This window comes from Saimiri boliviensis, chromosome 20, assembly GCF_048565385.1.
Source record: "Saimiri boliviensis isolate mSaiBol1 chromosome 20, mSaiBol1.pri, whole genome shotgun sequence".
Classification (NCBI taxonomy): Eukaryota; Metazoa; Chordata; class Mammalia; order Primates; family Cebidae; genus Saimiri; species Saimiri boliviensis.
This window is the reverse complement of record NC_133468.1, coordinates 20,741,459-20,752,863: the sequence shown is the minus strand read 5'-3', so window position 1 is coordinate 20,752,863 and position 11,405 is coordinate 20,741,459. Positions and strand designations below refer to the sequence as shown.

Sequence of the window (11,405 nt, the reverse complement as noted above, 5' to 3'; positions counted from 1 at the left end):
TCAATAACTTCAGTAAGAAAATATATACAGCTATAAACAAACTAGGAACTTTTTTTAAAAAAAATTGTGAAAATATGGCACATACACACCATGGAATACTATGCATGCTATTAAAAGGATGAGTTCATGTCCTTTAGGGACATGGATGAAGCTGGAAACCATCTTTCTCAGAAAACTGACACAAGAACAGAAAACCAAACACCGCATGCTCTCACTCACAGGTGAGTGTTGAACAATGAGAACACATGGACACAGGGAAGGGAATATCATACACTGTGGTCTGTTGGGGGACAGCGGGCTAGGAGAGAAATAGTGAAAAGTGGGGAGGGATAACATTGGGAGAAATACCTAATGTAGGTGATGGGGGGATGGAGACAGCAAATCACCATGGCATGTGTATACTTATGTAAAATCCTGCAACATCAGCACATGTACCTCAGAACTTAAAGTATAACTTAAAAAAAAAAAGAAAAAAGAAAAAAAAGACACTAAAAAAATTGTAAATATAAGAAGGGGCATGATATTAGCAAGGCATATTGATATAGTTCTGTAGTCCCGGTTTCTTAGGAGATTGAGGCAGGAAGATTGCTTCAGCTCACGAGTTTTAGGTTGCAGCGAGCTGTGATCATCCCACTATACTCCAGGCTGGCTGACAAAACAAGACTTTGCCTCTAAATTAAACAAATAAAAATTAAAGAAGAGGAAAATGCCTTCACAGTGCAGCAGAGAAAAAGAAAGTTGCATAGAAAGGGGACTTATGTTTGCTCTGCCTCCATTTTAATCCCAATAGAAAAAAAGTTAAAACTGCCCTTGAATGTGGTTTTCATTGGATTTTTTGTCTAAATGTCTTAAAGATAACTCTGCCTAAGGCAGAGTTATAAAGCCATGCAGGATTCCAGGTGGGTCTGCCAGGACGTTTTTGCTTCATTGTCAGAATACATCGCCTCAGTCCATATGATAAGCATCAGCCACTGGTAATTCTTTCTGCATTCCTTGGGTATATTTTAGTGTTAGTGATGGAGTGTGGCCCTGATTTTCTCATGTTTATTCCTATGCCTCCTGGACTCCTTACTCAAGTTCCATTCTTAGAAGACCTTTTTCTTGCAGAAAAGGTACTTATTTTGAGACAACTCCTTGTCACTTTGCACAAAGGGCTCAGATTAGACCTCATCACCAGTACTGCTTCCTGCATGCTTCATGGTGGTATCTTGCCTTTAAGGAACCATGAAACACTCTCCCACTTTCTTTTTCATGATTAATGAAAGGGATTTCCTCGGTGGTAGATGAACTAGTTTGGTATAAAGGGGCATCTTCTATATATTAGTATCCATGGTAACATTCTAGGCAAGAAAGAAGCATGCTAATACCACTCATCCAACATATAAACTTTCAGGATTATTACAAAGAAGAGCAAAAAATCAACCCCCCACCTAACAAACAGAAATCCCTGTGCATTAGTAAATGACTCCCTGATTATACCCCTCAGTCCACCCTTCCTTCAAAAAGCACCCCCCTCTCACATCCTACCACAAAGATTGTGGTATGTAATCTTTACTCAAGCAGCTATCCCCATGCAATTGCATTTATCAAACTTCAAGCAGTTTTATGTCTTTACATTATTACTGGGGTTGGAGGATGGACAAGGGAGGAATGAATTCTGAGTAGCCTAGAATTTCTCCATGTCTTTTAATTCTATCAATGTTTTCTTCCCTCATTCAAATTGAATTCACCAATCTGTCTGCCTACAGGATGGCTTACTGAGACACTCACACCTCCCCCACTGTCTGCTCCCCCAGCTCTAACAATGCAACCATGATTTCTAAGACTGTACGAGTTTAAAATAAGGATTCTTGGCAGATCTGACAACCACAAACCTTCTGTCATTGGTGATGTAGTTTCTGGGCTTGCTAAAGCATCTCTTGTCCCCATGGATGCCAGTCCTTGCATGCTTGTGTGTGCAGTAAAGGGTTAAAAAGCTTTGGAAAGACACCACGCATGTGTTAATTCGTGCTGCAGCAGCGTGCATCACTTCCACTTTGACCTCATAGTTAATCTGCGTGATAGATAATCACGCAGAGTCTCTAATGATTTTTTTTCCTGTTTATTTTAAATACACACACACGCACAGGGGGCTGCCCCCTGTAAAAGGAAAAAAAAATCAAAACAAACAGATAGATAAACCCAAAGCGATGGACCCGGGGGAGAACGTGTATGTGTGAGGGGCATGAGTATACACGAATGTGCGCGTCTTTCCCTCTCCCTTATTTGTCTCCGTGTGAGTCTCTCCCTGTACCCTCCCCCTGCCTCGATGATATTACTCCCCCAGACTTGGAAGCCGCTGCCAGAGTGACGCTTTGATGGCATCTGCAAGCGTTTGTGCTGATCTTATCTCTGCCCCCTGAATATTAATTCCCAAAGCTGGTAGCAATCCATCTCCCCAGTGACGGGACCTACTAGAAGCAGATGGGGGGAGCCACCATCAGATCATAAGCATAAGAATAATACAAAGGGGAGGGATTCTTCTGCAACCAAGAGGCAAGAGGCGAGAGGAGAAAAAAAAAGCGATGAGTTCGCCAAATATATGGAGCACAGGAAGCTCAGTCTACTCGACTCCTGTATTTTCACAGAAAATGACGGCGTGGATTCTGCTCCTGCTGTCGCTATATCCTGGGTAAGATGTGCCCTTTTTGGCGTCGTTTTGCTCTAAAGAGGTGGGGGGAAGGGGTGCGGAGGGAGAACTCGGGAGACCACCCAGATTTAAAACACTGTTCTAGGACGTAAGGCTTTATAATTTAGGGGAGAGTAAATATATGGGGCGGGGACTAGAAGGAGAAAAGTGGAAGGTCACTTTTGTTAATGTATTAATTTATTGGATTTTATTTTTTTGTTGTTGGTTTGGTTTTAGAGTGGAAAAGGTAACCTCATAAAGACTTAGTATTAGAGAAGTAGCATTTTGACATTACTGCAATCTGATGTCAGAGTGGGCTGTGCTGATACACGCCAGCATTTGAGGCCATGTTGCAAGCGTTGTGGGTGGGGGTCTGAAGAAGAAATTTACAAATGGGGTCCTGGCGCACACCCGAGGGATATGTGCGAGGGAGCTGGAGAGGGGGCGGCGAGCGGCCCTGTGTCTGTGTACTAAGGCATCCTTTGATTCTCAACCGGGCATTCTTAAGGTCACTCAGCCAGGTTTTGCATCCGGCCCCATTGACCAGACAGCCAACTCCCCTTGTGCAAACATGGTTCAGCACCAGGGACAGCAGTCCTGTTTGGGGCCAAAGGGAGAGAGGCTTGTCTAACCTGATAGAATGTCTCTAAATATGCATAGGGTATCCATACAGTCAGACAGAAGGCCAATGAAGCCACGGGGCACTAATAAAATCTAAAGATCCTGATCTGATTACCTCTATCTCCTCCTTGATATGGGAGGAGAATTATTTGGCATAGGGTGGAGAATGTAGTTAAATAATTGCAGAGGGGAATGTATGTCTGGAAAAGAGTTGGCCTTGCTGCAGTGTTGGAAAATATGCTGAACCAGGTGAATGTGATGCCAAAATCGTTAAGTATGCATTAATGCTTTAAAACCTTGCTGCACTGAATAGAAAAAAAAAAGAAAGGCTGGAGACTGGACTCTGAAAACCCTGAAAATGTGTGTGCTCTGAAGTGCTTGGCATTTAAATTTCCTTGAACTTCCTTGAGCCAAGAGTATTACAGGAGTAACCATCCATGCAGCTTAGTTGACTATTTGTCTACCTACCTAAACACTTCCCCCACGCTCCAAGCTTTCTAACTAGGACCAAAGGCATGTCAGAGGTCCACTATTTACATTACTTGCATTCTTCTATGCTTTCGTTTTGAAATAAAGTTCTATAAATATAACTCTCACTTTCTACCAGTATAAAGAAACAACCAAACAAAAACTAGCTATAGAAAATATCAAGACATTTCCCTAACATTTTTTGTGAGTTAACAATCTTACATGGTAGTTGTAACAAAAGGAGTTGAAAGAGATGGAGGTTAAACTTAAAAAAATATATATTGAAACTAGTCAACTTCTCTGGCCCCCTCTTCTCTAGGATGGGTAATAAGACATACAGATTTGTGATAAAGAGACCTAAGCAAAACAAGGAGTGAAAACCTCACTTTGGAGTTTCTAAACAGAGAGAGTCTGCTTAACTCTTCCAGCAGTTTTTATAACTTCCTAATTTACTATAAAAATACAATGTATTTTCACTAGAAGTATAAGATTTCAGTAGCTTTCTCAAAATAGGAGAGGGCCTTTTACTGGAAACAGTTTTATATGTAATACAATTTCATGAAATCCTGAAAAAATCATTTTTCAATTCAAAATTTGAACCCTTTTTTATATTTAAGGTTATGGATTGCTGTTAAACTTAATTTGTTTCAGAAATTATAAAATGTCTATTTTCTAATTTACTTACTAATGAAAAATATCTTTTCCCTAGTTCTACCATTAATGAAACCTGTGGATTAAAATCTGACAAGACACAAGGGAATGTCTTTCTTTTTCACTCATCTCCATCTTTGTTAACAACTGTCTAACTTAATAGATAATAATATTATGTGTTTTATCTCCAATGGCCCTATTTTCACCAAAACATGTTTAACCTTACTCTAGTTCATAATAATGTACTATGTAAGATGTGTTCTTTTTGCCACAGCCCCATTTATTCCATTTCAATGTCATATAAAAAGTAAATTTGATGATACATTTTAATTTTCAATTTGTAACAGACTGTCTTAGATGGGTTTTTTAAAAGAGCTCTAAAAAATATGAGGTATTTGTAAAGGAAACTCCCCAAAGTGGTAATTCTTACATTTTCTCAGTAGTGACAGAGAATGGAGTCATTGCTGTTTGTTGCAGAGAATGTCATCAGAGTCTCAGTCTCCTACAATCCCATAATAAAAGTCATTTGAATCATTGAGTAGGACTGGAGGTAAATGGAAGCTTTGATCTCTAAAGCTTACCCTGAGGAAGAACAATAAATAACTGGGAAATATTTGAGACACTAGGGAATAGTACTTAGGAAATAATACTTCTGTGGTAAACAGTAGTAGAAGAACCACCTAAAAAGTTAAAGAAAAATTTTAAAAAATGATTTTTTATTTATATAACTCAAAAGGATGTTCCCCCCCTCATTAATAACAAAGCTTATTAGTCTGTGTCTTTACAAAAGTAAAACAAGGAGAAAAATAAAGCACTGAAGTGAGACTATTAATAGCTAAAAGCTAATATCCCCTCTTATAAGTGAAATAGTTAATTTCTGAACTTCAAAATTTTTGAAACATTCACATGTCTTGTGCTGTCATAAAAAATAACCTAGGGAACTTACAACATGGAGATTCCTATACTGTACACTAAATGATTTTGAATCATTATGTCTGGGGTGGAGAACAGGAATATTCACCAGGAATATTTTCAACAAGTACCCTAGACCTCACTTTGAAGAAAAGTAGCCTATACGTTGATGATTTTGAAAAGTAGTTTATCAACATATTTAATATTTAAAGCTGTTCTGATTATTCATATGTTATTATTCAGCTGAGAGTGATGAATCAACATCAAGAATTTTTTACTTATACATAAATCATTGAGAATATCATATTTATAATAAAACATAAGGAATAGTATAAAGAATACACCCACAATAAGTATGAGAAGATATTGGCTGAAAAAAATAAAACATATACATATACAAATGTGTATGTGCTTATATTCAAAAACTATATATACTCCACGTATACATGCACATGGATTTTAAAACAAATCTTACAATTTTATAAACTTTTTCAGTGTAACTTTATTTCATCTCAAAGTAAAAATATCCTAAAGGAAACAAACAAAATAGGAAAATAAAGAAAATAATTTAGAGTAAATAAGAATAAGTGAAACAAGAAATGTTTTTATTTTATTAAAATAAAACAAGATTTTGTAATATGCTTAGAGCAACAAAGAATTATTTTTCAAGGATAGATTGAGCAGAAATAAATTGGATTAATTTTTGATGATCCATCTAAACCTTACTTTGAAGAGCTCATTCTGAAGTTTTGAAAAGAAAATACAAAGATTTATAAATATTTTCTATTTTTACTTGTTGCTTAAACAAAGATGCTTTCAGTGATGTTTCTTATGAACTGCTAAAGTGTTTATATTCTATAATTTTATTTTACATAGTTATTTAACAGGCTGACTATGCATGTAGAAAAAAATTTAGATTCTTCAATATACCCCTATTAGATTACAGAATTAATCTCTACAGACAAGCTTGTTATTCCTTATCTTTCTAAATGTTCCATCTGGTATCATCAAGGAAAAAAATTTATTTCCTCAGCATACTGAATTGCTTTAGTTATAGCCAAAACATTTCAAATAATCTATCCTGAAGTAGACTGTGTAGACTATTTGAAAGGCAGGGCTACCCTACCTTTCACATTTGAAAGGTTACCCTGAGGCAACCATTAACCAAAAAAAAAAAAAAAAAAAAATTAAAGGAAAACAGAAAGAAAATAGAAGCTTATCACCCAGTGTTTCCCAGAATCCAGTTGCCTGCTACTATCTAAACAAAACACCTGAACTGTAGGCAGAAGTTAAAAATTGGCTAGTAATTTAAATAATTTGTCATATAAATGTTTCTTTTGTATCCCAGATTCATTTAGAACAGCTATTTTCCTCAAAATAATTGATTTAAAGCATATTTGTTTTAATGATAGAGGACTCTGTTCTATCCTTCAAAAAATTGTTTCATGCCAAGGATTTCCGCTCAAATTGGAAGGGAGTTAAGACTAACTTTAGATACTGTATCTCTTTGCTATAAATATGTTACTAGGGTCCTGGCTACCTCTCTACTACAATTTCCCAGCCATTCCAAGACAGACTTTTTAGTTTAAGTACAAGTAGGCTTTACTGGAATTATACATACTTATCGTTCTCCAAATAATTCTGCCAAATTGGCTGATTATAGAAGATCGAATTATAATTAAAAGTTATAATTAGAGCAGTTTAGAAATTGTTTGACCACTTGGGTGTCAGCACAATTCAAAGGCTTACAGATTCAGGATTTCAGTTGAGATCGATATTCCAGATGTGATACTTTCTTCAGGTAGACATGCAGAAGAAAATGAGTCTTTCTGCTGCTGGGTTATCAGATACCTATGTGACATCTTCAAAGTCAGAAACCAAATAATCACAAAATAATATCAATTTCATGCCCTGCTTGTGTCATGTTATACATACACTGAATCAAGTAATACACACATGCACACATACCCATACACACACTTAATCCTCATCATGACTCCACAAAGTATTTATCATCAACCACATTTAAAAGACTAGAAAACCAAGATTAGAGACAGATTAAATCACTTGCTTAAACACAATAGAAAATTAGAAGTAGCATAATATAATAAATGTAAATGTGGATATATATAAATGTAAGTAAACATGTATACATATATATACACACACATATAATGATGTTTATATATGTGTGTATATATATGAATTATAATAACTGGTTTTTTTTACATCTGTCCGTATTATCTTCTGTGTTTTCTTACTCAGTTTGGTATCTCAATCCATCAACAGTGTTCCTACAAGTGTAATAGGTGGATTGGATTATCTATAAGATATTTATCTATTGGATTATCTATAAAATTTTACTTCTATCATCTTCAGATGATAGAATCTGTAGCAGATACTTTACCTCCATTCAGTCCACTGAATAAATCAAAATATCTAATTTATATAAGGACAGGGTTTAAGATACTCAGTCTCCACCAATGACATAAATGTTACATTACATTTTATTGTTTTGATTGGAAGGTCTAGACAGAAATGCTTAGCAATAGTCTGAAATTCCATTGTTTTTTAATTTAAGAACATATTAAATGAAATTATTTAGAGCTGCACCAAAATTATATTTAGAATATAACTTTCCCTGTTGGTTGTGTCTATGTAAGTAAAGCATAGTTTAATCTGCACTTAATTATTCCTCCACAAACTTAACTATAGTGTGTCATTCCATTTTTAATGGGGAGACCTTGCCTTCTAGTGAGCAATTTACAGGAAACTTGCTCAATGTTGTCCTCCAGTTTTCTTACAAAAATTCTTAGAAAAGTGAAAGACAAAAGTGAAGCAACTATGCTCAATATTAAAGTAGAAATAACGTTACAACTTCATATATAGATAAGTATAGTTTTAATATTTAGATATTGAAGGATGACATATTTTAATCAACCCAATCATACTAGCAACTGCTTAATTAACTTTGCTATGCGGTAACAACATGAAGGCTCTTAGGTTTCCATTTCTAGAGGAATAAGAAGTTACAATTTCTAGAAAGTAATAGGGGTTTTACATTTTTCCAGGAATGTCTGTATCCACAGTTTTAGTCTCTCAGTAGACTCATGAGTTAGATGAAAAAGATAATATTTTCTTCTGACAACTGTAGAAAATGAGATATTGAGAGATGAAGGGACTTGTCCAAGGATCCTTTAATACTTGCTGCAGGACAGAATTAAGACCCCCTCCTGGAATTCATAGTGCAATACATCACATTGTACAAGTACTGTCAAGCTCTTTTTTCTAAATGTAAGAAAATACTTTGGTTGTTTAGAGATGTAAAAGTCTTCTCTACCTTGCATTATTCAGGAGGGTTATTTCCTATTCATTTGTTCCACACACTAGAGAATAAATATCCTTTAAAAAGGAAATAAAAAGCTTCTTTTACATTACACATTAGTAGCTTAGGGTAAAAATAAAACTTAACTCCAAATCATATTAATCCCTACAGTATTATGATATAAGAGCACAAACTATGGTAATAATTCTATATTATTATAAAAATCATTGTATAACTCTGCATAGATAAAATGCCATGTAAATGCTAAATAAGTAGCACTGATACTTCACCCTCCACCCGTTCATAAAGGAAACCACATAAGTACCAAATAACATAATCGTGGGGAAAACAAGGGATGTTTTAAGGCAAAGATCCTTTGTATTAACTGAAACCCTGCCATGAACCCAAGTGTTCCTGTAAAGCCAAAGTCTATGTAGAAATATAAATATACAGTATGTATTTACTTAAATGCACCTAAGTAAATTACAGAACTTACTGTATATTTATATAAATAAAATGGGGAAAACAAACTGAATATAATATGTCAATATAATCATGACGGAAAAAAATAAATGATTGATGCCTTCACATGTTCTTTTTTTGTTGGTAATCAGATCTTTTTATAAATTGCTTTTTAAAAACACACTTGAGATACATGATTGAGGAAAGCAACTCTAAACATAAAAGTAGAAATGAATGTATACTTTCTTAATTTATGAAAGGAAATGTATTTGAGCCAATTCTGGGATTTTTGCATTATAGAGAATACAGGCCAAATTTCCCTAAGAATTATCTAGCCACTCTTTGTCCTGAGAATGCTAGGAGGCTGTAAAAGTTTTTGTGTTTGGATTAGAGATAAGAATTGGCCTGTTAGTCTTTTTTTGTGGTGGACATTTATGAGTACATTTCCTGATTTCCTTTTCACTTACCTTAAGGCAGAAGTGGAGCTACCTCCCACTATGGCAGGAGATACGAAATTGAACAGCTCCTTCTACTCTAGGCCAGTAACTCTCTTCCACAAATGCTCCTCTCTTATTTAATCCTTAAAATCCTATCACATAGCTGCAAGGAGGGGGAAAGAAAAGGAACCCAGGGCTGTTTTATTAATCTTTTCCAGAAAGTTCTGTTTCTTCTTAGCAGTCTACCATAAGTATATTAAATAAGAATATGACATTTGTCATTTACTTTTCTCAGGAAATTTTGTTATCTACTTTTCTCAGGAAATTTGTCATAACCCAGGAAAAAAATTGTATAATATTCTGTTCCCTGTGCAATGTATTTCTCTCATATGTCCACTGATTAACTCACTTACTTTAAGTTTAGCTCAAAATTCTCATCTCAACAAGGCCTGCACTTACCACTCAATGTAATACTGCAAACTCCACTCTACCCTGTACTCCCCAGTCCTCTGATCCTCTCTGCTTTACTTTGCCTTAGTACTTACTTATGGCCTTTAGTGATTAATTCAAAAAAATTATGTTATTTTTGGTTTGCTATTTTTACTTTTTTATTTTCTATCTCTCTAAGCTAGAAGCCAGGACACATAAGGGCAGAGATGCCATTGATATAACCCACCATTCATAGCAGGCCTAGCCTATAATAGATATTCAATAATTATATGCTTAATTAAGGAATAAAAATTGAACTCATTTCCCCCCAAATTTGTATTCTTTTTCAAAAAAAGGAAATATTTTCAACATTTTTATCATATCTCACTCTAATTCAGCGTATATGGCTGTCAGGAAAGAAAAGAAAAGAAAAGAAGCAAGCAAACAGGTTCCACAGCATAGTATACTTGTTAACAGCATAAGCTATGGAGACACACTTGATCAGCGTTCAGTTTGATGCCCTCAGTCAACTCGTTTTAGTTAGCCTCTATCTCTTCATATAAAAAGATTTGGGAAGCTGACTTGGGAGGATTGCTTTAGCCCAGGAATTCCAAACTGGCCTGGGCAACATGGCGAGACCCTATTTGAAAAAAGCAAAAAAGTAGCTGAGCATGATAGTGCATACTTGTGGTCCTAACTTCTTGGGAGGCTAAGGCAGGAGGATCACTTCAGCCCAGGAGTTCAAGGCTGCAGTGAGCCATATTTGCACCACTGTACTCAAGCCTGTGTGACAGGATGAGACCCCGTCTCAAGCCAGAAGGAAGATAATATTTTATAAGTTTATTTTGAATAGGAATTGGTAATAAGGAGCACATAGTAAGTGACCTTTACATGGTGTTATTTTTGTTAGTTATTGTTATTGTTGTTTTTGTTACTAATACAAGTCATTGTTTATCTCCTGATATATCCCTGGAAGCACAGGTAGTCTCCTCACCCCTGCTAAACTCTGAACTTTGGGGGAGTGTAGAAGAGGGATTTTTTTAAATACAACTTTTATAATTCTCCAGTTTCTTGCTTTGGCTTGTATGAGATAAGCAAATTGGGTAGAGGTCCCTAAGCTTTGAGAATGCCTATGTAAACATTGAACTTAATAATATCTCTAACAATGTGGAATAGCTGCTATTTAAATAAGAAAATATATCTTGTCATACAAGACTCCTTCCTGAAGATAATTTTGTCACTGTATGTAAAGAAGGATAGTTTCCCAAAGATATTGTAAAACATTATCCCTTAGTTGCTAAGCAAATTTATTCAACTCTTTATTCAAAGCAAACTCGAGCTGCTACTCTTGATGGTCAAGTCTATATTGGACAACATGAAATGGAAGCAGTGGTTAAGGAATCTGGAGAATAACAAGGAATTAAACAATCCA

General features: G+C 35.5%; 1 protein-coding gene across 2 annotated transcripts in view; it reads left to right on the top strand.

The window, feature by feature from the left end:
- Positions 1-2,081: 2,081 nt before the first annotated feature.
- GABRG2 (gamma-aminobutyric acid type A receptor subunit gamma2) overlaps positions 2,082-11,405 on the top strand; it is a 99,798-nt gene continuing 90,474 nt past the window's right edge. For both annotated transcript variants that reach the window (XM_003934739.3, XM_003934740.3), the window contains exon 1: positions 2,082-2,671. In XM_003934739.3, the coding sequence (XP_003934788.1) occupies positions 2,565-2,671 (107 nt within the window). In that variant the 5' untranslated portion in view covers positions 2,082-2,564. The remainder of the gene's footprint in view (positions 2,672-11,405) is intronic.